Source organism: Perca fluviatilis, chromosome 15 (genome assembly GCF_010015445.1).
Source record: "Perca fluviatilis chromosome 15, GENO_Pfluv_1.0, whole genome shotgun sequence".
In the NCBI taxonomy this organism is placed as follows: domain Eukaryota; kingdom Metazoa; phylum Chordata; class Actinopteri; order Perciformes; family Percidae; genus Perca; species Perca fluviatilis.
In genome coordinates, this window is record NC_053126.1 from 13160825 (window position 1) to 13187553 (window position 26729).

Below are 26729 nucleotides of genomic sequence, written 5' to 3' on the forward strand. Positions count from 1 at the left end.
CATTTTCGGTCTTCCTCTGATCTATAATCAAAAATGTATTACCAAAAATAGAAAATCTAAAATCTCTCACCATGTAATTCACCATAAGCAAACTCAAAGTACATATCAAAACAACACTTAAAGAGGACAGTGATAGCAACTTGACAAAAATGGTTGAGACCAAATCCAGAGGCCTGACGTCAGTAATCAGTGGGTCTGCAGGACCTTCAGTGGGGCATCTGGCCTCGGCTGTTTCTCTCCACGGAGCAAACCTGAATCGTCCACCACAGATATAAACAGAGAGGTTGTGACATTGAACAGTAATGACAAACAGTAAAGATGTCATATCATCTATCATATCATCCGTTTGAATCATCAGTTTCACTATAAGATACTTGTGCACGTCATGGCCTCTGCTGCTGGGCCTTCAGGTCATTGTAGTAGTCGTTCACCTCCTTAAGCTGCTGTGTAACATCTAAAAATAAAGCATTGTTTAAAACAAGTGTATTATTAATTACACTATTGGAAATTTCTTGAATATTTTAAGCGATAATCATTTTTATTTTGTTACGTTCCCTATACCTGGGATTGAGTCACCATCTGTCTTGAGTGAGAGCTCGATTGATTTCTGCATTGTTTTCTCCAGCTTCTCCAGGATCTCTTTCTAAATTAGCATCAAAATCTATCACTCACACTGTCAAATATTGCATTCAAGGTTACTTAACTGAATCCTACATTAATTAACTGTTGAGATGTGTGTTTAGATCGCTGCTCAAACAGGGTATAACTGTTAATAGTTATTTTGTATGTTTCTGTTTTAAATTAATAACAATAGTTGAATGTTTGTGAAAGTCTGTGTGCAGTGCTTTCAGTAGCAAAAGCAGCTTTCAGAATGAAGCATATTCTGCTTGGATTTAGAAAAATCCTTCATTTAAATGATGAGAATCATGGATAAAAATAAAGATGTGCAGCACGTTTTAGTTTATCATCGTATGATGTATTATAAAATGTCACAAACCATCAAGTCTCTCAGCTGGTTCATCATTTCATCTTTTGCCCGCTCAAACATGATGTTCTTTGCAGCACGTACGTGCTTCTCAAGAGTGTCCCTCATGTTTTTCAGCAAGCCCTCACCACGAAACCCTGCTGCTTCTACAATAAAACAGAAAATGGTTGTAATTTTTTTATGCACAATCATAATGAGTGTAAATGTGTATTAATACAGTGTCAAGTTGCTTATGTCATGTTCTTCTATCTTACCATCGTAGCCTTCTTGCATGTTTTCCCCAATTGTCTCGTTCAAACTGTTGTAGATCGTTTTCTTACGCTCCCGGATCATTTTGTTGAGTTCTGTCTTAATTTTGTCCTCCTTAAAAACAGAACATAAATCAATGTGTGTGTGTGTGTGTGTGTATATATATATATATATATATATTTTTTTTTTTTTTTTTTTCTTAAATAAAATCAAGGTGATACAGATGTTCATCTTTCCAGATTTTACCAGTAAAGCAGTAAATTATTTTTAACTGAGTAGGACGTGCTTTCTATCAGGTGGAGGTACACAATCTTTTGCCCACTTTTGCCCACAATTATTCAGTATGTTGACATGAATTGGGGCAGGGTCAGCTTTGCAACAACAGTCAAAGAGCCTATCCAGTTTTAACTGACAAAAAATGGCTTGCTAACAACATTAACTGTAATAATAGAATTCTCCACTTACAGTGTATATGTTCACTGTAAAAAATAAGATTATTTGTGTTCAATGTTTAGTCTTTATTTCAGACATTAATCACAAACTTGATGACCGGGTTGATTTGCTCACCCTTCAGCCTTTGGCTTCAGTCTCTCTAACCTGGACAAACAGCTTAATAATGGACTAATGGATAGGACGGTGTTATTCTCATCTCTTACCTCTGTCTTGAGAAAGATCAGCTGCAGTTTCACATCTTTGTACTTTTCAATCAGACTCTTTGTGTCAAGTGAAAACTTATTGATGGCATTGTTAAATGGTCCACATTTTCTTTCATTTCTGAAACATGTTAACACGTTGAAATGATTCATAATGGTAGCATTGACAAGTTTAATAATAGAATTTGTATACACTACCGGTCAAAAGTTTTAGAACACCCCAATTTATTTAGTTTTTTATTGAAATTTTAGCAGCTCAAGTCCAATGAATAGCTTGAAATGGTACAAACAAACTGCCTGAGGTTAAAAAAAAAGTAAGGTTACCCAAAACTGAAAAATAATGTACATTTCAGTATTTTACAAACTTTTCAGGGAACAAGAAATGGGTAAACAATGTAAAGCTGTTCTGCCTCAATGGAGGTTGATAAGCTTTGAAAGTTGGTGCTACCAATTCCCACAGGTGTTCTTGTCTGGATTACTTACAACCCCCTCTGTTTGTATAAAAGTATTGTTGGAACACACTGTGGGGTACCATACCCTCGGGAGCATTATTTGAACAGTATTGTACTGCAGAAAGTAGTGTGTTGCTATAAAAATGGCGGAAAAAAGGCAATTAAAAATGGAAGAGAGACAGACCATCATAACAGTTAAGAATGTTGGTCTTTCCTGCAGAGAAATTGCGAAGAAAGTCAAGGTGTCAGTGAGTACAGTATTCTTCACCATCAAAAGGCACTTAGAAACTGGGGGAAACTGACAGGAAGAGGTCTGGCAGACCCAAAGCCACAACAGAATCAGAAGACAAGTTTCTGAGAGTCAACAGCTTGCGTGATAGGCGGCTCACAGGACAACAGCTTCAAGCACAGCTTAATAGTGGTCGTAATAAGCAAGTCTCAGTTTCAACTGTAAAGAGAAGACTTCGAGCTACAGATTTGATAGGTCAAGTTGCAGCAAGAAAGCCATTGCTAAGACGTCAGAATAAGAAAAAGAGGCTTGCCTGGGCAAAGAAACATCATCAATGGACTACTGAAGACTGGAAGAAGGTGTTATGGCCGGATTAATCAAAATTTTAAATATTAGGTTCATCACGCAGGATGTTTGTACGCCGTTGAGTAGGCGAAAGGATGGTTCCTCAGTGTGTGACATCAACTGTCAAACATGGAGGAGGAAGCGTGATGGTCTGGGGCTGTTTTGCTGGAGCCAGGGTCGGTGATTTGTACAGAGTGAAAGGCACCCTGATAGGTACCCTCTGGTACGCGCCTAGTTGGCAACAGTCACCAGACTTATACCCCATTGAGCTGGTTTGGGATGAACTGGACAGAAAAGTGAAAGCAAACTAACCTACAAGTGCCACACATTTATGGGAACATCTGCAACAGAGTTGGGAAGAACTTTCTGAAGAATATTTGCTTTCCATTGTAGAAAGAATGCCTCGAGTGTGTTCAGCTGTTATATCTGCCAAAAACTTTGATGAGTCAAAAATTTAGAATACATTTTGGTTTATAAATTGATTCCATGATTTTTTTTAACTTAAATTGTTCATTTGTTCTATTCTTTCATTTCAGTGTACAATAAGACATTGAACTGCATGAATTTTAATAAAAAGCTGGAAAAATTGGGGTGTTCTAAAACTTTTGACCGGTAGTGTATATGTATTAAATTACATAATTTGTACAACCATATAATTTAGAATGGATTTAACAGACCAACACAAGGTTTTATGTCATCAGGTCATTTCTTACGGGAAGGTCTTCTTGAATTCCTCATCAATGCTGTCAGTCAGGCATGAAGCTAACCTCCCATTGAGATTTATTTGTTCCCCATTTTTGGGTTTGTGGGTGCCACCTTTATTAACTACACTCTTCAATGTCTGGTGAAAACCTCCACCTGTTGCATCTTCACCTTCTACATCTCTCTGAAACAAATAATAAACGTTTCAAAGACATATTCAGATTAAGTTCAAAATTAGCTGTTGTGATGTAATTATAACTAGATACGTACAGGATGTATGACCGACATCAAGTCACTTTCACATGAACCTTTTGATCTTTCAACCCCCTCACTGAGGCATTTTTCAAAAACCTTGTAGGCTTCTTCCATGGGTTTTCTGACTTTATCAAGTTCATCCTTCATCTTTTTGTCAAGGTCTGTGCACACATCTGTGTTTTTGCTAGCCTGAAATCAAACATGATACATTCAATATTTAAAAACTATATTGCAACCTAAGTGGATTTTCTTTCATGACAGTATTGATTCTTTCTTTCTTAATGAAATTCTGTTAGTCTTGAGTATGATCACCCTTTCTGTGTCCAGCCTCTCTGAAGCAACTGGAAAACAACTACCTTAATGGCTAAATATTCTCTACGGGTGAGATTACCCTTTCAGTGTTTCAGTGGCATTAAAACATACACAGTTACTCCACAAAGATTTGAGAAGTCTGTCACTTGCCTTTAACACCTTTTCACTGAATTTGAGCATACTTTACTTCACCTTACTTGCCGTGAATATTATTTTCGGTCAATAATAATGACAATGAAAGCAGTTGTATTACTTGATCTTACCCCATCTCTATGGCTGGCCCCTTGAATCAGAGAGAGAATCCCATGAGCTCCAGACACATAGTTTACTGTCTCTGAGTGACAGTCATTGAGTTTTTGCAGAAATTCCTTAAGTTTGGGTATTTCTGCAATTACACATATATAATACATTTACATACATTTAAATTTCATAATCCAATTCTTGTTTAAAAGTAAAGTAAAACAAAATATGTATTGGAGCTATTCATTTTCTTTCACCCACAAATTGTTTATATATCTACCAGTGTGTGTCTACCAGACACCTACCAGTTTCATCTGGGTTTAGATGTTTTTTCTCTAGAAACTCGTTGGAGGACACTGTGAAAACTTTCAAACATTCATCATTGAAATGTTTCTGAAAAAAAGGTTTTAATTTTAAGACAGGTTTACAGTTGTTTACAATGTTAAACTTTCAGTCAATGAAACTCACCTTGATCGTCTTTTCTTCGCTGAATTGTTCGCTCACTTCTGTCTTGGCTCGCATGTTTCTGTTAAGTATGGCTTCACGGTCACTATAAGAGAAGATTTACATCAAGTGGCATTTTATACGGTCTTTGGAGAACTGAAACCTGAAATTATAAAAATTTTGCATCACCTCTCAAATAAAGTTGAAATGATCTGTTGTTAAAGGGGTGATAGAATGATTAAATAGGGTATTTCACACTGTTCCTTAAGGTCTCCTAATAGGTATGTAACATTGGTTGGGCTGAAAATTACCCGAATGCTATTTCTAGCATAACTAGGCCTACCCTGTGAATATGGCCCTATTTGTAACAAGAGCTTTTCTTCCAAATATGGTATGAACATGAATATTTAGATGAGCTGCGCGCTGACTGGTTTGAGCGAACCACATAGAAACACATTGGAAACTCGACAGCAGGTCTCATATTTCAGACACTGCAATGTTTTGTTACTAAATTCACTTCGGAGACTTTTTTATGTGAGAAATCAACTATATAAAGCTCAAATATGAGCCGTTTATGTATGGCTAATTGCAAATTTGGTAAGATGTGTCGGATTTCAGGAGGTCCACACAGTCTGACGAGACAGCGGCAGTCCCGCTGCGCTCAATACCCAGGAGAAAGTCACCGTTTCTGCGTTAGCTACTGGACAACCGGGGCTTGGGGCTCCGCGGAACTGTCCGGCTGCCAGCATAACTGTAGTATATTTACGGTTTGAATTTAGTCAAGCAACTTATATAACAGGTACCCTACACTTTAAAGGTCCAATAGGTAATATTTGTACTGTAATAAATCCAAAAATGACACCAATGCCTCATCACATATTAAGGAAACATGTTAAGCTGAAAATCTTTTCTGACAACAATGCTAATGTCAGTATTTTTTCTTTTTGAAATTTACATTCCGTGACGGAATTTCTGTTTATGTTTTGATCTGTGTGTTGTTATCAACGGCCCAGTTTGACAGCCAGGCCGGGTTGCCAGATATACCTGTAAAAACGTAAACCCAGCATGCTACAGCTGTAACGGTAGTACAGCCATGAAAGCAGCACAAAAACGAACAGGATCAACGGAGATAGATTCTACCCGACCTAAAAAAACAGTTGCATGACCAGAGACGTAACAACCCCCTGGTAAATATTGGAGATGTATTTGAAAGATGGAGACAGCTTAGATCCCAAAAGGACGCAGAATTGGCTTATTTCCTCCTGAACAGGTAAGCATAGCTTCAGGCTAATTTATCACAGCCACTAGGGACGGGCATTTTATGTCATTTCAATATTTGTGTACTCACATTGAATTATATAGCTAGAGTACCCGAGTTGGTTACTTGCAAAAACAAGTGAGACATAGCCAGTAAAGTGATCCCGACTGGTCCTGGCTAACGCCGCCATGCTAACCCTGCTAACGTTACCGGGAGGACCAGGCAAGCGGGCCATGGCTGTTTACAACGTGTAGTTCCAACCCGGTCTCACGGCAGTTCGTGTAAATATCAACGTTATTCTTAATCTATTGATACGTGTTCACGGAGACGCGTTCGTTTTTTTACGTGTAAATGTCACGTTATTTTCCGGGGAAAGGACGCCGCGGCGGCAAAAGGAAGCTCCATAAGCCGGAGAGCCGCAGGCGGCCCTCTGGGGAAGCGCTGGATGAGGCGGCCGATTCGTGTTGTCCGCCACGTAAAAACCGACAAAAACGTCTCTGTGAACACGTATCAATAGATTAAAATAACGTCACATTTACACGAACTGCCATGAGACCGGGCTGTTCAGTCGGCATGGTGGTGGTATTTTTAGCGGTTCCTATTGTAATTCTAAGCCGAGGAAGTGTGCCTGACTGGCGTGTGGAGAGGACGGCTGTTGTGTTTTTAGCGGTTCATACTGTAATTTTAAGCCGAAAAAGTGTGTGTGTCAGTTGCTTACAGAGCTCCGCGTGAGCACGGGCTTTTATGACTGTCAATATAGCCAGCATCTAACGTTAGCTACTCCGCTGTGGAGTAATGTCTGGCTATGTGAGACTAGCATCTAACGTTAGCTACTCTGCTGTGCTGTGAAGTAATGTCTGGCTATGTGAGACTGGCATCTAACGTTAGCTACTCTGCTGTGCTGTGGAGTAATGTCTGGCTATGTGAGAAAAGCGTCTAGCAACATTGTTGTGAATGCTGCGGTCTCAGCCTGGCAACCTCCGTGAACTTCGAGTCTGGGCAGGAGGGGGCGGGGGAAACGACTCTCCAGTATTTTGAATTGGTAGTGCAGTAACTATTTTAACCGCTAGCTGCCAGTATTACATACAATATTACATATTGCACCTTTAAAAACTCCTGGGTTATTTCTTCAACCCAGTTTCTGGGTTATTTGTGTTGGGTTAAAATCATGGGTTATTTTTTCAGAGAGTAACCATTTTCTGGGTCATAGGGCTAATATTTTCACCCAGTTCCTGGGTTGCTGGGTTATTTTTCAAAGAGTAACCCATGCTCTGGGTTACAGGTCTCTCTCTCTCTCTCTCTCATGTATTTTTTGTTGGAGGGGTATATTTTATAGAGTTATTATATTATCATGTCAACATAGTTTATAATATGAACAATCACACTTGTGTGTTGTGTACATTATGATAAAACAGTATCACCAGTATTTGTAGGAGGAATAAAGTGAAACACCCTCTAAACATGGATCTATTAACTAAGAAATAGAAGAAATAAGTTAATATATTAAACCCTTGCCCCTATAACATACACATCAGTCTGCCAGAAATTCAGAAAAAGAGAAAGAAGAAACACCTCCTTCCCTCTCTACCCCTGTAGAAGAAGAACGCCCCCTGCCTGGGTCTCTCAGAGGAGGGGCGGGTGTCAGTACCCGATCCGTTCCACCTGCACAATCCGTTCTGCGCATGTGCAAGATGACACGTATGCCATGACGTAGGCGCAGATGATAATGCTGCGTTCATTCCACCACCACCTTGGAATAACGGCACCGCTTCCACCTGCACGATCCGTTCTGCGCATGCGCAAGATGTTCACACGCTAGCCTCCAGCTAACGTTAGTTAGCTAATAGCTAATTCGGCGGACCGCTAGGTGATTATAGCGGTCTGCCGTTAGCCTCCACCGGGAAGCTAACGTTAGTTTAGCTAACGGTTAATTTGGCTAACCGCTAGCTGATTGCAGCGGTCTGCCGTTAGCCTCCACAGTTAAGCTAACGTTAGTTTAGCTAACAGCTAGCTGAGACAGCATGTAAACTTTAAAAGACCCTCAAAATAAAACTTGAAAATAAACGTTAACATATATAACAGCTGTTACGTCAGTTCTACTTTACTTGTGCTCATTTAAAATACAATCACTCAATACTTGTCTTTATTGTTATTACTGTAATGTCTTAATTTAGCTGTAGCCTGCTTTTCCCATTAAGTTTGACTTAACGTTATTTTAGACTGAATCTAGCTGCAGAAACAACGTAACCAGTGGGGCGGTGCCTGTTATTTCGAGGTGGCCTGAACGCAGCATTATCATCTGCGCCTACGTCATGGCATACGTGTCATCTTGCACATGCGCAGAACGGATTGTGCAGGTGGAACGGATCGGGTACTGACAGCGGGACTGTTGAGCTAGAGCTCAACCCAACACACCATAACAGAGGAGTGTGATGCGTCAGATGAGAATGCAAAGGTTTAGTTGTGTGTTTCATGGCTGTAAAAAAAAAAAACACAACAACAACAATGTCCATCTGTATGTGTTGTCCAAATACAAACCAGTACAATACATTGTTGGGCAGGGTCATCCCTTTTTTTTCCATCCATTTTGGAAGGTCATCCAAAATGTATTGCTGGTGAAGGGAGGGTCGGGTCTATTTTGACTAAAGGTCCTGAAACTACTCTGTTGGACCCTTAAATATATAACGAGCAGTCCCTAAAACAAAGTTTTATTTTCTGAAATAAGGCATACTGGCATAGTAACTCAAGTTAGGTTATATGTGACTTTTGAACCAGAAGTTGGGTTATATTAACTACATTGTTGGGCTATTTTAACCAAACATTTGGGTCAGGTAATTAACCCAGAAGTTGGGTTATTTTAACCCAACATTTGGGTCAGTTATTTAACCCAGCAGTTGGGTCAAAAAGAATAACCCAATTTTCTGGGTTGAAATTACCCTGAAATTAGTTGGTCCCTTTTTAACCCAGGAGCTGTATATGTATAGTTTTTAGAGTGTAAGGTCTTACAAAGCTAAAGCTTGTGTCAGATTTAAATTTAATGCATTTTTGTGAATAGGAGGGGTTTCGTTAGCTGCTACTGTCCATTCAATCCTATGGGTAGCTAAAGATCGAGGCTAGCTAGCTAGCTAGCTAGCTACACTTTCGGCATAACTATAATATATTTACATTTTGAATTTCATCACGTCACTTATATAACAGCTACCATAAGGTCTTACAAAGCTAACGCTTGTGTCAGATTAAAATTAAATGCATTTATGTGAATAGGAGGGGTTTCATTAGCTGCTGGTGTCCCTTCAATCCTATGGGTAAAGATTGCGGCTAGCTGCAGGCCCTGGAGTGACTTTGCGCGGGTATGGTCGTGTCGGAGATCCATTTAGCTGACAGCGAGCCGGTGTCTATGAATGAGGACACGCCAGGAGGCGAGGCAGCACCGGCCGCTGTCACGTTAGCCTGCTGAGCTCCTGCTGAACTGCGACAAGCAGTCAGACAAAATTTGCAATTAACCATCAACTTTCGTAAAACGGCACATATTTGACCTCTACATAGTTGATTTCTCGCATAAAAAAAGTCTCAAAAGTGAATTTAGTAATAATTAAATAGCGGACCTCTGGAGATCTGCGTGACCTAGCTAGATTCAGAAGACTAAGCTGACCTCAGGTCAGTGGTGTAGCCTATGCAAATGTTGGGACGTGACAAAGACTAGGAGTTGGGAAGTTGATGTCAACTTTTAGCCTTGTTGAGATTCGCCCGTTTTCAGCAGCAGTTTCAAATGTGAGATTTGCAGAGGAAAGGGGTGTCAATGGGATTTTGAGGTTCTATGTATGTCCTATTTACTTCCCAAACTGTCATTTTTCAACTATGACAAGGTAAAATCGTTTTGCATTCTATCACCCCTTTAAAGTGAAAATGAGCACACCATATTTGGAAGAAAAGCTCGTTAAAAATAGAGAGCCAAAGTCACGCCCCTTCCGGTGGACCTCATGGGACTTTAACTCGGAAAAAATATGAACGGTAGTGAACGGGGAGAGGCAAATTATTTTTTTATCCCATTTGAATTGAGACATGGATTACAAATATGATGTTCGTCAATTTAAAACATTATTTTTCAACTGAAGAAAGTTAGCCGTAGGTTTGTCGTAGTACCACTTAGTTTTGTGTGAAACCGCTCAGTGAACCACATCTCTCGTCTCACACGATTTACGTCACCTAGCTTGATGCTCAACTTGCTCGCTAGCTAGCTAGCTTAGCTCTGTTAAACAACACATGTAACGTTATCTTAACTGCTGTGTTTTATCCAGTGAAGCGTTTTCAGCAGATAAGCAAAAGAACAAGCGAGATCCTCTGCTCATTACAGTAACGTTACACACAGACATCGTAGCTTCGGCGAGACGTCATCCATGAAGTGTGTAGTCTTTCTAATTACGTATTTTCACAGTCTTATACTTCAACAGTTTAACAATAAACTGAGACTTTCTTCGTTTGAAAAATTATGTTTTAAATTGACAAACATCATATTTGTAATCCATGGCTTAATTCAAACGGGATCAAAAAATAATTATTATCTCTCCAATGACTCATATTTGAGTGATCTGGAGTCCATCAATGAGCTAGCTAGCCTCCTCCTAACGAGACCTCTGAAATTCACAAAAATGCATTAAATTGTAAAAGTGTTAGCTAAGCTTTGTAAGACCTTTTGGAACCTGTAATATACATGTCGTGACGAAATTCAAACTGTAAATATACTATAGTTATGCCGAAAGTGTAGCTAGCTAGCCGCAACCTTGTCCCATTGTATTGAAGGGGACATATAGCTAGCTAGCTGCTCCTCCTAACAAGACCCCTCACGTTCATAAAAATGCCTTAAATTCAAATCGGACTGTTAGCTTTTGTTAGCTTTGTAAGACCTTGGGGTAGCTGTGATATAAGTGCCGTGACGAAATTCAAACTGTAAATATATTATAGTTATGCCGGCAGCCGGCCACGGAGCCCTGGTAGTGCAGTAATCCACAAAAGGTGACTTTGCCATGGGTATGGAGCCCAGCAGGCTGCCGCTTTCTCGTCAGACTGTGTGGAGCTCCTAAAGTCCGATACGTCTTACCAAATTTGCAATTAGCCATCAATTTTCGTAAAACGGCCCATATTTGAGGTTTATATAGTTGATTTCTCGCATAAAAAAAGTAAAAAAGTCTCATTATTTATTTATTTATCAATTATTGCCAACTTTAAGTCCAGTAATAGTGGTCTGTACATGCATGGTTACATTGCTAACAGGAACTGCTAACTTATTTGACATACTTTAATGGTGCCAATTTGCCAAAATGTCAACAAATACAGAGGTCTTTTGGAGTGCAGTTGTCTCAATTTAGTTTGAGAAGGGTCCACTGTGTCAGGCTGCACCTCTGCTCCTAAACTAACAACAAAGCATTTTAACAGCATTTGCTACCTGTGGCATGAAAATATTATCTGTACATTTGCTTGTGTAAACTCATCTTGGCCACCACACATCAGTGCCTCATTTTGGATGTTTAATTTAACTACTTTTAAATCACTTACTTAAGATTGAAATCAGACTTGGAGCAGATAAAGTGAATGTGCTGACACTCGCCCCCATTTCCAATGAGACTGCTGGCACTTTCCAGGATCTCCCAGGGTTCTTTCTCTCCTGCTGCTCGATTTATGTCAGTCACAATCCACACAGTAGAACAACTTCCAACCAACTGAAGGGGCATAATAGCAAATTTTATTATGAATAATTAATAATGTCACAGCTTCCAGATAACACATACACTACAAACAGCATTGTATGTGACTAGATTACCTGTTTCCACATCTTGTCTCTGCTCTTGTTACGGTCCCCATTTCCAGGAAGATCCACAAGTGTGACATGCTGGAGAAGATCATTGTTGGGCACCCTCACAGTCACACACTTCACCAGTGGCCAGAACCAGCTCTTTAGACTTTCTTCGTCTTTTGAGTCACGTCTTGGGACTCTTGTGAATCTGGCAAGTGTTGTAGATAGCTTTTCAGCCTACATATATTAAAAAAAGCTAAATTAAGGCAAGGCGGTTTTATTTGTATGCACAAACTCCAACTGAAAAATGTTTTACAAATTGCATAAAATAATTATAACAGGTTAGACAAAAAAGAAGAGCAATTAAAGCATGCTTCAGGTAAATAGTAAAGAATAAACCAGAAGTGGAGACATAAGTAAAACTTTCTTCAATAGCGAACAATTAGGTTTTAAATTTAGATGTAAACATGATCAGATTTCGATAGTGCCCAGAAATATGGGAGGTAATTACAACTATGTTTATCATAGAATAGAACACCCATATGGTTCATATGGATAAAGCATGTAAGAAACTTAATTAGGTCTTAACTCCGTAAGTGGTATCATTTTATCAAATCAATTATCAGACTAACTAGTAAAAAGTACAGAGAATATGTGTAATGGCTTATTATGCATGTAACGCTTGTAACTTACTGATTCACATGTCAAAATCTTCTTCTTGTTTTCGAGAAATTCCAGAATTTCTTTGAAATATTTTTTCTCCATGAGCATTTCAGAGGTTTTGTTTTCCTTTTCTTTTTTTCCATACAGCGCTGACAGCTTTTTATCAAAGTCAGGATAATCGTCATCTTCCTGACCTGCTTTATCCCCAAGAAAGTGAAACAACTCATCCTTCCACTCCTAAGAAGTAAAATAATTTAGTTAAATTAAGTTTAATTGAAAAATAATCAGCAACTGTATTTCTGCAGCTGCATAATAACTTCTAGTGCTAGTAAACAAAAACAATCAGTTCATTTTACCTCTTTTGTGATAAACTCAATGTCCGCCTGATAGGTTTTGTTCCGCTTGTTAGCATCTGTGTTAGCTTCAACTTTGATCATGACTGAGGTACATGCACTGACATCTCCAGTGGGTAAGATATTCTTCGCTCCAATGACAGCATTTATCAAAGAGCTTTTTCCAGCCCCAGTTCTACCAAAGACACCAACAACCTCCCTCTTGTCTGTCTCCAAATCATTGATTTTATCCCTGTTGAAAAATAGTTTAAATATTGTACTGTATATTGTACATAAATATAAAATTTGGAAAATATATAAACAATAAAAAAAATTGTCAAAATAAGGAAGAAATCCACCTATGAACAGCCTACTCAGCATAATTTAATGTGGCTAGAATCAATATTCTGATTTTAACAATAGTTCTACTATTATTATCTATGACTGTGTAAGGTTTTAAAACACCACATTATGTAATACGCATTATGTAATAACTTCACAAAATTTAATACATATTCACTTCAGTACAACTGCATTTTGTAATCAACAGCCTGAACACAATACTGTCTGTAATACTTGTCTCTGCATTAGCCATATGACCTGTGGAGCCCCCCTTGGTATTATAGTTGACTCATCTTAGTCTAAATAGTAGCAATAACAAGATCAGCTTTTTATCATCTTACAAATATTGCCAAACTCAGAGACAATATGGAAAAACAAAAAGATTTTCAAAATTCATTCAAAAGGTCTGCTGTGGCCTGTCAACCACATCATTGAATAGAAGTCAATGTCACTTCTTTTTAAATCAATACATGGAGTGGGACCAAAATGCATTAAGGAGTACACCTCTGCCAGGCCTCTCTGGTCAAGTGGGAGTGGGCTGCTGCAGTAAGTAGTCGGATTCAAACCCTGCTACATGGGGCACACACTCTCACTAGGTGAGCTTGAGGTCGCCCCAAGAGTGTTGATATTTCTAAAGGCAAACTTAAAACCTACCGTTTTTAGTCAGGACTTTTAATAAACAACTTATTTATTTATTTTCTTTATCTATCTACTTATGGTCATTTATTTATATGTATGTTTGTTTGAATTCTTTTTTTTTAATTTATTTTATTACTACTAGTTGTTTTAATTATACTTATTTATGTATCTGTATTTTATGGATTTTATTTTAACAATTTACAGTTTATGTAGTTATAAGCAACTTTTTAGAGCTTAGACTTAGTTTATTCATTTATTTATTTATATATTTAAGTATCTTTTGGTTTTAAGTGTCATGCCTCTGTTGTTTCCGTACTTCCTGTTTTTAATGAAGTAATTTTTGTCAATTTAGGGGTGGGTGGGTAGGTGGGTGAATGGGGCTGGTGAGGGATATTGTGTGTGTGTGTGTGTGTGTGTGTGTGTGTGTGTGTGTGTGTGTGTGTGTGTGTGTGTGTGTGTGTGTGTGTGTGTGTGTGTGTGTGTGTAGGGGTATTGTATGAAGCACATTTAAATTACATGTATGAAAAAAAAGACTGATTGATAAATGATGTGTACAGACAAAAACGATGTGTACGGCTTTTCCCATAAACTGTTATTTATAAAAAGAGAATGTGGGAACCTCACGCAAACTTCAGACCAGACGTAGATACAGTTTTATCTGGGCCTATACAACAAAGAATTTAGAAAACCTGATTAACTTAATACTTACTTCAGGAAGTTGTTGAGCTTGTTGTCTTGGGCTGGTAGTCTTTTCTTAACAAGGCTCATGATGCTTTTCACTTTAGTCAGTATTTCTTCAGTCAGAATACAAGAAAAGAACTATTAAGCAGGAACCTTGAACCAGTGTATCCACTAAGCAGTAATGCATAATGAAGCACTTAATCTACCGAGTGAATATAGGATGCTTTAGAGTATTTAATTACGTATATTATGGCAACTTAGCACAGAAGAAAACATGGTCTGAGTTTTAAACATCATCAAGGTAAAGGCCAAGGTTAAGTTCATTTACTTAGAAGCATACATATTACTACATACATTTACATCATATGTAACATGTAAACTGTTGACTGTTTGAGGTGTCCTGATTTTGACAGACAGCAAATAAGCAAGTATTTTATGTGGCCAAAATATAGAAACAGACATTTGCTATACAAGTAAAAATGTCATTACATAAAATGTTTAACCCTGTAGTAGGTTACCATTGTTTGAAAGTATTATAAATACCTGAGTCTGGTCGTGGTTTAGTGCCACAGTGTCGTTTACTAGCTGGTGATTGAGATTTGCTGGACTCGCCCTGAAGATCCAACTTCCTCTTTTCTTATTAGATTTTTTTTTTTAAATGAAAAAAAGAAGTCTGTTGCATGTGCCTTTCAAAATATTCAAAAGTGTTCTCAATATAGTTGCTTAGTCGAAGTAAGATATTGCCTTGAAAACATCAATGAACACTTAATGTAATTTATTAAGATACTGTGTATCTCACCTTTATTACTGGCGCCACTGGTGGACGGACACACCTGTGGATGAGCAGGAATGTTTGACTATAAAAGTTAATAAATTATATCTACAGAACCGTTGTCCTGTAGTTCTACAGGCATGAACACACATCTTTACAATTCAAACATCGAATTTGTATTTATGTTCTCCTTCAATCTGGGATGACACTGAGGGAAGTGGAGTCCAGAAAAGGGCCAACAGGTGAACCCATTCAGAATCTTTTTTCCTTCAGTCCACAACACTGGGATCCAGTGAGACAATTCTTCAGTCAAAGATGACTTTGTCTCAGGACAATGGAGAATAGAGGCACGTTCACTGAATACATGCCTGGGAAATTCAATGTGATCCTTACCTGAGCAGAAACAGCTTCTTCATGCTCCTGTTGATACTGCAGATAAAAGGTAGCACTATGTAATGAATAAGTAGTAAGTGCAAGGCCATTGAAAATGTTGAACAGTAAGTGAAAATATATAATATGAGTGTAATAGCAATAGTAATTGTAAGTTCTTTACAGGTGAAATACATGGGGCACAGTCACATCACAAAGGTTTGGAAGCGTTTGGTATATAAACTGATACTGAACAAATAATTGGATCGTTTTAACTACAGGATAATTGATACACATTAATTGAATTGATTTATTTTAATGTGAAATGTAAAACTGCCCAAAAGGTTTCTTTATCACATTGCCTCAGATACAATTAGGTATTTTAATCATTTGTTAACAGATGTAACAGATTAGGTAGCGACCTCTTGTGGGATGGCCGATCAGATTTTTAAAATATTGAATATCTGCCGATACCAAGTCCCGATCCAATACTTGCATTTGCTCAGATAATAGAGCTGCATACGTTTTTTGTTTACAAAAATAAAGTAAACAAAGTAACTAAAATATCTTAAGCTTAATACATTTAACTTAGTACAGCAAATTAGTTTTTTCTCTTGACACCAAAACAGTTCTCTTTAGGATCCCAGCTAACCATAAACATAAACAGTTCCCCACTGGACAACAAAAACAAACTTTGTGACGCCTCTTGCACTTAATAGTCAATCTTTGTTTTTCTTCTAGTGTTTAACTCCGATGTCTCTAGGAAATAACAGCCTGTAAGTGTGGTTTCACGGAAGAAGGCTGGAAAATTGGAGCAATCCACTTCTGTAAAAAACTAGACAACTAAGAAAGACAGACTTCTTTAGTTGTTGCCAAAGGCTGGCAAGCTACGAGACACTCTCTGGACAGACACTGGTTTGAAAGAGCCGGTATGCAGGCAGTCTGGCGGTGCGTCTGTGGCGCAGGGCATGTGTAATTAAAGGCAGCGATCACTACAAGCTGATGTAAATGATCGAAGTAAGGTAATCGGGGTAAATGCTGATCCCTGATCAGTTAAAAAATCCCAATATCGGCTCTGATCCGATACGGCCATCGGGATCGGGACATCCCTACACGTGGCAATAGTAGTTATCATGGGAGCAAATCAGGAAGTAAAGGGACAAAGTATAAGAGCACCAAAATCTACATAAATGGATAAAATGTATGCTAAAATAACATTATGATGACAATTTGTAAAATGCTTATATATATATATATATATATATATATATATATATACACATACATACATTGTCGTACATTGTCTGTAGTTCGAATGAACTGGACAATGTAATGTAATGGACAATTCCGCTTCCAACCTGTAGGGGGACCAAAGTGGGAAAAGTTACATAGAGAGCCGAAGTCCCGCCCCTTCCGGTGGACCTCATGGGACCTAAACTCAGAAAAAATATGAACGGTAGTGAACGGGGAGAAGCAAATTATTTTTTGATCCCGTTTGAATTGAGCCATGGATTACAAATATGATGTTCGTCAATTTAAAAGATAATTTTTCAACCGAAGAAAGTCTCAGTTAGCCGTAGGTTTGTCATATGACCACTTAGTTTTGTGTGAAACCGCTCAGTGAACTACATCTCCCGTCTCACACAATCTACCTCACCTAGCTTGATTCGGCTTGCTCGCTAGCTAGCTAGCTGAACTCTGTTAAACAATACATGTAAGGTTATCTTAACTGCTGTGTTTTATCCAGTGTAGTGTTTTCAGCAGATAAGCAAAAGAACAAGCGCGATCCTCTGCTCATTAGAGTAACGTTACAGCCCCGGTACGATACACACAGACATTGTAGCTTCAGCGAGACGTCATCCATGAAGTGTGTAGTCTTTCTAATTACGTATTTTCACATTCTTATACTTCAACAGTTTAACAATAAACTGAGACTTTCTTCGGTTGAAAAATAATGTTTTAAATTGACGAACATCATATTTGTAATCCATGGCTCAATTCAAACGGGATAAAAAAATAATCTCTCCATTGACCCTTGTTCATATTTTTTCGAAAGCTAGGTCCCATCGGCCGGAAGTAGAAGGGCGTGACTTCGGCTTTCTATAGTGTTGCTTTAAGGTATGAGGGTATGTTAGCGCGCACGTCACGCTGTGTCTGTGCCTCCTGTATTTCATTATAATCAATGATTAAAAACACTAGGCCTACCTCATTGTACCAGAGGCAATCTGATACAGCAGGGCAACCTTTTTATATTTCAAATTAAAATGAATCAATCAAATCAATGTGTATCAGTTAAGTTAGTTAATTCAGTACCAGTTAATATAGCCTTTGCTTTCAAACCCTGCATAACCAACTTGGAAAAACTCAATATTCACACAGTAAAGCTGGCATGTGACCATACGCAACAAAGATGGAGTCTGTATAGCAGGTAAAAAACAAAACTCTCACCCCGTGTCACATCCCTGTCCCATGTATCTAGGCCGTTAGATGATGAATATTAAATTGTGGTCAACTTACTTTGGCAGAAGTATCAACTGTTGTCCGATATGTTGTTTTTTTTTCTTTCTAGTGACAAAAGAGTTGCAAATCTTATGATAAAAAATCCATAATAAAGAAATTTTAAAACAATCTAGTAAATGATAGTGTTGTCAATGAACAATCCTCCATCAAAAATACTACTGTAAATGTATCTACATAAGTAAAATTTATAAAGCTAATCAGTGTCTGTGTAAATTGTCTTCAAAGAGCAGAACATTACCTTAAACAACGTGAATTTTTTCTTGAATTTCTTCCTTGGTCCTAACTTTGTGATGAGTTTATCAATTTCTTTATCATCAAGATCGTAAAAAACTTCCTCGTCTATTTCTTGATCTGTAATAAAAAGATATTCAGTTGAATCGTATGTGTTCGCATCTGAAGCAAAACTTTGTGTGGCATGATTACCAACAAAGTCAATGCCAAGATGCAAATAGACATTTTTGCGTAATGCTGTGTCGCAAAAGCCTATCAGCATTTACATTCTCCCGACGTCTTGACGTTGTTGATTGTTGAAATAGAGGGACAAATTATTGTAGACGTCTTTGCGTAAGACTCAACACACTTTTGAACCGTTTAATTTATTACAATTAAATCACTTCAAAATCAGTTTACTTTGGGTTCATACAGCATCTGCGCTGCATCTTGCGGGAGTATGTAAATAAACTATAAATGATCCTGCAGTCGAACTTGCGCGGGTATCGCAAGTTCAAAATTCACTTTGCGTTTGGTGAACACAGCGGGCGTCATGCAAAAAATGAGAATTGATATCAAATTGCTTTAGACATGTATTTCATAAAGAGTGAAATAGGTGTGGGTTCAGCCAGAGCCATAGAGATATTAAGAGTTTCAACACTCGTTGATCTCGCTAGCGGGGTGGTCACGTGGTTCATGTAAGCCTGTATAGTTCCAAACACACGCAGCGCTGTCATGTTCTCCTATGGGACTGACAGCAGCGATTGGGATATTGAATGGTAAATATGAATAAAAACACATACCCATGTATTTGTTTGATTGTTATTGCATATTTGTAAATGTCAGTTTTACATTTGGAGTGGTAGGGTGACAACTGAAAGCTATAGATATGTTTTTAAGTTTTGGAGGGAAAGCTTCACGTCTGTGTTGGCATGGGTAGCACTAGGCTACTGTCTTGTATTGTCCTTCGTGTCACGGGGACTTTAGTTTATTTACATTTTGTATTCGCCTGTCCAAATACGTTTATTCTGACATGTCTGGGACCCCCCCCGTGCCATTTCACGTTAAATAACATCACATACTATCTTTGATTTTTTTTTAAATCAAAGATGATACAAGATGGTATATTTGCACATCTGGACTATTGTATTTTCCTTGATTATGCTTGTAATTCCAATTCACTTACCCGTGGTCAGAGAGCGATTGAGGAAGCAGAGTAGCAACAGTCCATTCAGCATTTAGTGTCCAGCCCACTTCTTCTGATGAGGCAGGAGTTGACCACACAACCATGATCATTTTAAGACTAAGCCATACACCAAGTATCACATATATTAAAGAATAACAACTCATTACACTTGGATGAATAAATTTTTTTTATTACTGTAAACAATGAGTGACACAACAAGAACAAGTACAGAAAAAAGGAATACAGTGGGGAAAGGAGACAATAAAAAAAAAAGCAATACAAATAATATTTACCGCTGGCACCACTGGTTATAAAACCCTTCAGCAAATGCAGATTCTACTGCCTAACATCGGCACGCTGCAAAGGAGTTTTTTGGGTTAGTGTTTGAGATGCTGAGTGTTTAATAAAACAAATCCTCTCCACATATATCAGGCTGAGGTTTGTGGAACAAAAAACAAGTGGGAACAAGTATGAATAAGAGCAACGAAGTAGAGCCAGGAATAGTATAAGTGATTAATTAACAAAAACTATCCTCAACATATATCAGGCTGAGGTTAAGGATTCAATCATAGTAAATCAGGGCTGAGAGGAAGGTAAACAACCGTGATGGCAGCAAGAGTCAGACTAAGAAGGCAATTTCAACACAGCAGACTTCCTCACCTAAGGTCATAACATCTCACAACATCTAGTCCACTGCCAAACACCTTACTGGTTGCCATGGATGTATTTGGCCTCTCCATCCCCGGCACACCGTCCGCAGCCTCCAGTCGCCTCTTATTTCAGCAGCCAGCAGCCACCACCAGCAGCCGTCGCCAGCACCAGCTAGGGCTGCTGGAATATGGAAAGAAATATGATCATATTATTTCGGTCAATATTGAAATCACGATAATTTAACACGATTACTTGTTACTTCTGGATAGATGTTGCAATTATTGAACTTAAAAAACAGTGGAAAACATTAAATAAATCAACAGTAAAAAAAACACAACTGTGAAATTTGCCTTAATACTTTTTCATATTTAAACTTATGTCATTGTTATGTCACTTACTGATATTTTTTGTGTGGAATAATTTGTATTCATACATGTAATCCAACAGCCCTTTCAAGGGTATAATTAAACAAACAAACACAGTACTCAGCTGACTAGCTAACACCGTCAGATTCAGCAGATAAAACCTAAATAAAACCTGTCCTTAATCAACCTTAATGATCCTAGTAATCCAACATCAATAACTAACTAAACAAAAGTTGTCAGAGATTCACTACTGGACTTCATAATTGTTGGTGTAGTGATACCTTCACAGCTGGCGAGGTCAAGCTAACAAACGAGCTAACAAACTAGCAGGCAATCGGTCGACTAACAAGATACAAAATATATATAATTACGCTGTGCACACATACAAATAAAGATCAGTATATGCATCATAAAGGGCCTCTGATAAAATATAGACAGTTGACAATTCAAAAGACTTAGCTATTTAATCAACTTACCTCAGAAGTTACTTGACGGCCAGCAATGGAAATGAATGATGTCCGACGCCGTGAATGGATTGTTTGGAACTATGCGAGACTACTATGCGGAAGTAGGCGGCAAAAAGCGTACAACGGAGTCCAATGGGAGTGTCGCCACTCTGTCTTTCTCTATCACTCTGGGTTCAGCCATTAATTTTTTGAGGGCATCCAATGGCCGGGACACATCAGGCCGATTATCGGCCGTGGGACAGTCTGGCGAGGTCAGTGACTCAAATCTGTTTGGTGTGTCCCGTGCCGTCGTCCGTCTGAGGGGCTATCGGCGTTCATTTTGGCTGACCTGACATGTTCGGTCAGCGGCAGGGAAGTTGGGACTCACACGGAAATGACGAGCAGGATGAGGTGACTAGAGTCTCTCAAAATCTGATGAAAATCTTTTAAACTGACCTTTGTTGAGCTGAAATGAAGACAGATTCAGCAACTGCACGGCCTATTTCTCGCTTAAAATGTTTTCAGAAACACGTTTCAGTGAACTATTTTAATCATCCAATCAGCTGCCGGTTTTCATTTATTGGGCAACATTACAGATTAGCGCCACCTGCTGTTATAGAGATGTATTACGTCTCGTCTCCTCTCGTCTTTTTGGTGTGTTCTGTGGCAGTTTTTTGGACCTCGGGGACGTGACTGATCATAACGACAGGGTTTTCTGTCAACGGTCGCCCGTCGGCTATATGTGTCTACACCTTAAGCCTCACAGAGTTAATGGCCCCTTTAAGCGCCAAAGTCGCAAAATTGCGACAGTACGCGGTACTGAATGAAACAGCTGTTTTCTCTGAATAGAGTGTTATATGTCATTCATACTCCCCTCCACTAGTTGGCAGACATCCTGTACTTAGACCTTAGCTCATAAATACATCATGCTTCAATGCAAAATGTTCGAGGAAATCCCATCCAAACTTGACTTTTTTGGTCAAAAGCGACTGGCGACTTTTTCTGGTGTTATTGGAGACTTTTGAGGTGTTTGGAGACTCGTGAAAGCATGTATCACTCTACAATTACTATGCAGGTGCTGCCGTGAGCCCCACCCCCGTCCAAAGCCCGTAGGCGGTCTGTCTCTCAGTAGCGTCCCGCAGCACCCCAGCCTGCCGTTATATGGCGAGTGGATGGTGCCAAGGATAACCTACCGAGGGAGACTGTCGTGTGACTCTAACGTGTGGATTGACTACACAGTCGCCAGTGTACATCGTAGTTGATAAGTACACTGCCACACCTAGCGTCGTCGCCAGACGTGCCCCCCCCCCGCCCCCCAAAAAAAAATGTATTGAGTGAATTCAAGTTCAATATACAGTAAGACTATAGCCTATATGTTTAAATGTATTTCAATTTATTCAATATATGTTCCAGGCCCTTTAGCCATTATACAAGTTGCTCTAAAAGTAGCCTACTGACAGTATAAAAATAATACAATTAATTAAATTGTAGTATCTCATCAGCTTATGTGACCTGCGCACCGTTTGGAAGAATGCGTAACTCTAACATTGATTGAACATCGGCGCCATCTACTGGATCATTGGCACTAATTGCCTTACTGTTTATAAGCTTCATAGATCTATTTACATGTAACTTTATGTACGTATGTGTATATGTATGTATGTATACACTTTATTATATACAACTTATATATGTAGCCTACATAGTAGTGAAACGTTCATGTTTAACGTTACCTTGTTTATCTTTGTTTTTAGCCATAACGTTATGTCTGTTTCTGTGTTGAAAGCAACACCTAGCCAGACTCAAATTCCCTTGTGTTTACACTTACTTGGCACAACAAAATTTTTGATAAAACCATTTTTTTATTTAGTATCTTTGCAGAGACCCCCAATTAAAAAAAATTCGATTTGAGTCAAAGGCACCACGGTCTCGCTGTGTGGGCTGGCTCTCTGTTCTTTATCTAGCTAGTTGGCCTAGCTAAGACCAGCCAAATCACTGACTTATTTATTATGTAATGGGTAAATGTGAATATTTGTTTTAACGTTGAATACCCTTAATAGTTAATTTGTTTGTATTTTTTGAGTGAATTGACGTTCGTTTTGGGTAACAAGTGGACGCAACTACTAAGGCTGCAAGCTCCCCAGCTATATAAGCTGTTATTTTTATGATTTTGATCATATATCTTGTGACTATACCTTCGTTACGGTCCTAAGGCGTAAGACAGTTGATGATTGTTGTTGATTTTGGTTAAATATGCCAAATTGCTATTTTATTTATGATTGTTGTTCAAACGGCATCTGTCTCTTGTTGCCATGGAGTCATTTTGAGTGTTCAATCAGCAGTTTAATACTTTTTTTATAAGCATGATGATATTATTAGCCACACATGAGTAACACATAAGAACCAGAAAGTAAGCAAAAGAACACTAACAAAATGTGAATCTAAACAATGACAATATACTGTACTCTAGTTCAATATTAGGGGAAAAGTCACCCTGACGACGTACATAGTTCAGACGTCTTTAGATAGTGAAGGCGTGTGTTTCACACGTTTGTAAGGCGACGTACTTAGTTTAGACGTCTTTAGTAGGTGTAAATTTGATGGGAATTCTAAACATACGCCGTCGCCACGTCGCCGCCGTAAAATGTTTGTACATGCACTCGCCACCTAATCCCTATTACTGTAAATCAATTCAAAATTCCACACGGTTTGGCGACGACGGGGAGGGTAACCTGCTCCTTCTCCTGGTTATCCTTTGAATGACACAATCCACTCGCCATAGCCTGCAGTCAGAGCAGAGAGGAGACACACAGCACTCCACTACTTAGACCTAATTAGCTCAGAAATACGTCATCTTTCAATGCAAAATGTCCGACGAAATCCCATCCAAAGTTGACTTTTTTGTCAAAAGCGACTAGCGACTTTTTCTGGTGTTATTGGAAAATGTTGTGGTGTTTGTAGACTTGTGAAAGCACGTATCACTCTACAACTACTGTGCTCAACGTGCAGCAGGTGCTGCCGTGAGCCCCTCCCCCGTCCAAAAGCCCTTACAAAAAAAATAAAAATAAAAAACGCCTACTGTTTACATGAGTTTTGTGGTGTAGTAATAGTTCTAGTTAAGGACTGTTGGCTTACAATTTACTTTTTCTCTGTTCATGTGATATGTGGACAACATAACAAATGGATGGAGGGGGGTAAATATGATGAAATAAATTGAACTCTCTTTCAAAATATCAGGTATTTCATGGAATTTACCTAATCCAATATGCCGCCGCCATATATGTCATAATATGCAAATTAGATGGAAAAATTTACTCCCTAGATAAACGTTAGGTCATTCTGAATTTTTGTTTAATTTACACTTTGTCTATCTCAAACCACTTTCAAGGCAGAGCCTTCTGAAATTTAGGTGTCAAAACCTAGTATTTTTAAAAATAAAACCTGGCGCCTAAAGGGTTGGCCTTATTGTATAAGCTGAATATTTTAAATATTTTATTAATTTACTTTTTAGTCTTGATTTCAGTGCTACCTAAGCTGATATCCTCATCATAAATAACATTACAAAAACCCACAAGCTGCTACAAAACAGCAGTTATCTTCTTAATTAATGTTTCCTTTCCAAATGTGTAATAATGTGTAATAATAACAAGGTCTTTATCATTAATGCGTTTGTACTCTTTAAACAGCAACAAGAATTGCCTGGATTTGTCAACACTGATCTCTCCCATTTTCTTAAAACTATGTCCGTTAAGGACACATCAGCATTGTACTGCAAAACAATGTTACATTTATTTTATGCCTGTATTAGTAAATGCTTAGACATTTCAGTATTGGTAGGTCATGTTAACATTGTATTTTATCTGTGCCTAAAAAAGCATGGTAGTACTTTACCTTTAAATTCCTTAATGAGATTGCTGAGACGCCATTCAGTTAATTTGTTATGGACAAATTCATCCATGACCAAGAACTGCAACTGGAAGGTAAACACATAATTATGTTTTAATCAACCATTCCTTGGTATTGTTGAGACAGTTACAAATTACATTTAATTGAAGGAAAAGAAGGGGTTACGAAACTGATAATGGCAAGGGTTTAGGTAATATCACGTAATAAAGTTATGGCACAATAACTGACCATCCATACTTTATTTCTAGTAGAGTCTGCTCTGCTGTTTACTTAAAGGTGCACTATGCGTTCCTGCATGACGTTACGTCTGTTGACATTCCAAGTAAATTCAAAACAAAACAGAGGCAGGCAGCTAGCGGATCAAGGACAGATGCCTACGATTTGAGACAAAAATTAAGTGCTGAAAACATGCAGGAACGCATACTGCACCTTTAACTATGACATTTACAGCAACCTTAGCTTGTTCAAAATGTTAATATGTGAAAACAAATCCAGAGGATTGTACATTATCCAAAATATCTAATGTTATCCTTGCATTTACGGTGTATGATATTGTTTGTAAATCAGTAAGTAATGCATATTGTGGCGTAGGTTTGACGATTTAGCTTGTGAGCAGCTGGGTGAGAATCCACAAACACAATCTACAATAGCAAACTGATAACAGCTAATTTATCGATATATTATAGCTGCCCTCTTTTCTGTTTTATATTATTGTTGGCTGCTGTAAACCTAAACTTTGTAAAAGTGGTTTACAAATGAAGGGCTGTTCTTTGATGCCTCCAGCAAAAACTTCTATGCTACATGCGTACATACTACATGGCTGTGAAGTTGTATAAGAACAGTTAATTTGGGAAACTAAGAGCAGTGCCTAATCTCTCTAAATCAATATCACAACAAACCTGCTCTTCCTCTCTTGCCTTCTGTACTTGTGTGAGCGTGAATTGTAAAGAGCAGAGCAGCTTTTAATTTCCATGTAAAAGGTAGGAACACACAATGATAGGTTGTCTGGGCAAGCTGCGTATATGGCTTAACTGGCAACTTAAACAACAGATTTGTGCTGTTTCAGTGTCTCTTATAAACAACTGTTGAAAGCAGATAATTTTGGTTGAAACCACACCCTTTTAACTGGAGTACCTTGATCAAACATCGCTCTGATAATATGTGGTTGATAGGCCATCATTTCATTGCAGCTAATATGCCTTGCTTAACTGAAAGCAATAGCATATTAAACATTATCTTCGTTTTAATATCCACTAATTCTTACCACTCTAAAACCTTTTAGTTTTTTCAAAGGAAAAACGAAAGAAAGGGGTTAAGCTTTAAAGATATTATGGATAATAATAAAAACTACAAGTTAAGAAATAGCAGAATATCTCTTAAGCATGCAGAAGTGCTCTCTGGAAGTATATGCAGATTTCGAGTTTTATCTACAGTATAGATTTGATACTGTATAAATAATACATCTACAGCATATAAATGACTGGGTTATTAATACAAAATAGCAGAATAGGTGTATATATTGTATCTTACAGTCTTGTAATGTGATGTAATGTAATGCACTGCCGTTAGGTACTTACGTTTTGTCTGTTGCTCTTTAATACACGAACAGGACTCCTCTGGTGCTTGATCTAACTTGAGTTCTTTCTTTTATGTTGTCTCCACCTCTCACTCACCTCTCAGTCTCTGTCCACAGGGCAGATTTAGCACGATAAATTTATATATGGAAATACAA

The 26729-nt window shown here is 38.3% G+C and overlaps 1 protein-coding gene across 5 annotated transcripts; it reads right to left on the reverse strand.

Annotated features, from left to right (window-relative positions):
- On the reverse strand, positions 1-26729 carry LOC120574973 (nuclear GTPase SLIP-GC-like). 5 transcript variants are annotated; one of them, XM_039825510.1, is made up of 23 exons: positions 26575-26729; positions 24983-25064; positions 18472-18584; positions 18231-18278; positions 15738-15773; positions 15372-15405; positions 15116-15208; positions 14601-14685; positions 12935-13163; positions 12609-12815; positions 11943-12152; positions 11678-11841; positions 4891-4972; positions 4728-4815; positions 4446-4567; positions 3886-4059; positions 3627-3799; positions 1891-2008; positions 1240-1348; positions 998-1131; positions 562-643; positions 375-454; positions 1-251 (listed from the first exon to the last, which is right to left on the reverse strand). In XM_039825510.1, the coding sequence occupies exons 2-22, from the start codon at positions 25047-25049 to the stop codon at positions 384-386; spliced, it is 2439 nt and encodes an 812-aa protein (XP_039681444.1). In that variant the 5' UTR covers positions 25050-25064; positions 26575-26729; the 3' UTR covers positions 1-251; positions 375-383. The 5 variants fall into 5 exon arrangements, with proteins under 5 accessions (XP_039681444.1, XP_039681447.1, XP_039681446.1 ...); XM_039825513.1 differs by lacking the exon at positions 26575-26729 and adding an exon at positions 19630-19702; XM_039825512.1 differs by lacking the exons at positions 24983-25064; positions 26575-26729 and adding an exon at positions 19630-19866.

What these genes read in the sequence shown, in the direction of transcription:
- LOC120574973 (XM_039825509.1), bottom strand. Translation starts at nt 18,726, where the DNA reads ATGCTGATAGGCTTTTGCGACACAGCATTACGCAAAAATGTCTATTTG. An exon ending in AAGAAGCTGTTTCTGCTCAG is followed by an intron (nt 15,406 to 15,737) that starts GTAAGGATCACA and finishes GCTCATCCACAG; the next exon opens with GTGTGTCCGTCCACCAGTGG. An exon ending in TGATCTTTCTCAAGACAGAG is followed by an intron (nt 1,349 to 1,890) that starts GTAAGAGATGAG and finishes TCTGTTTTTAAG; the next exon opens with GAGGACAAAATTAAGACAGA.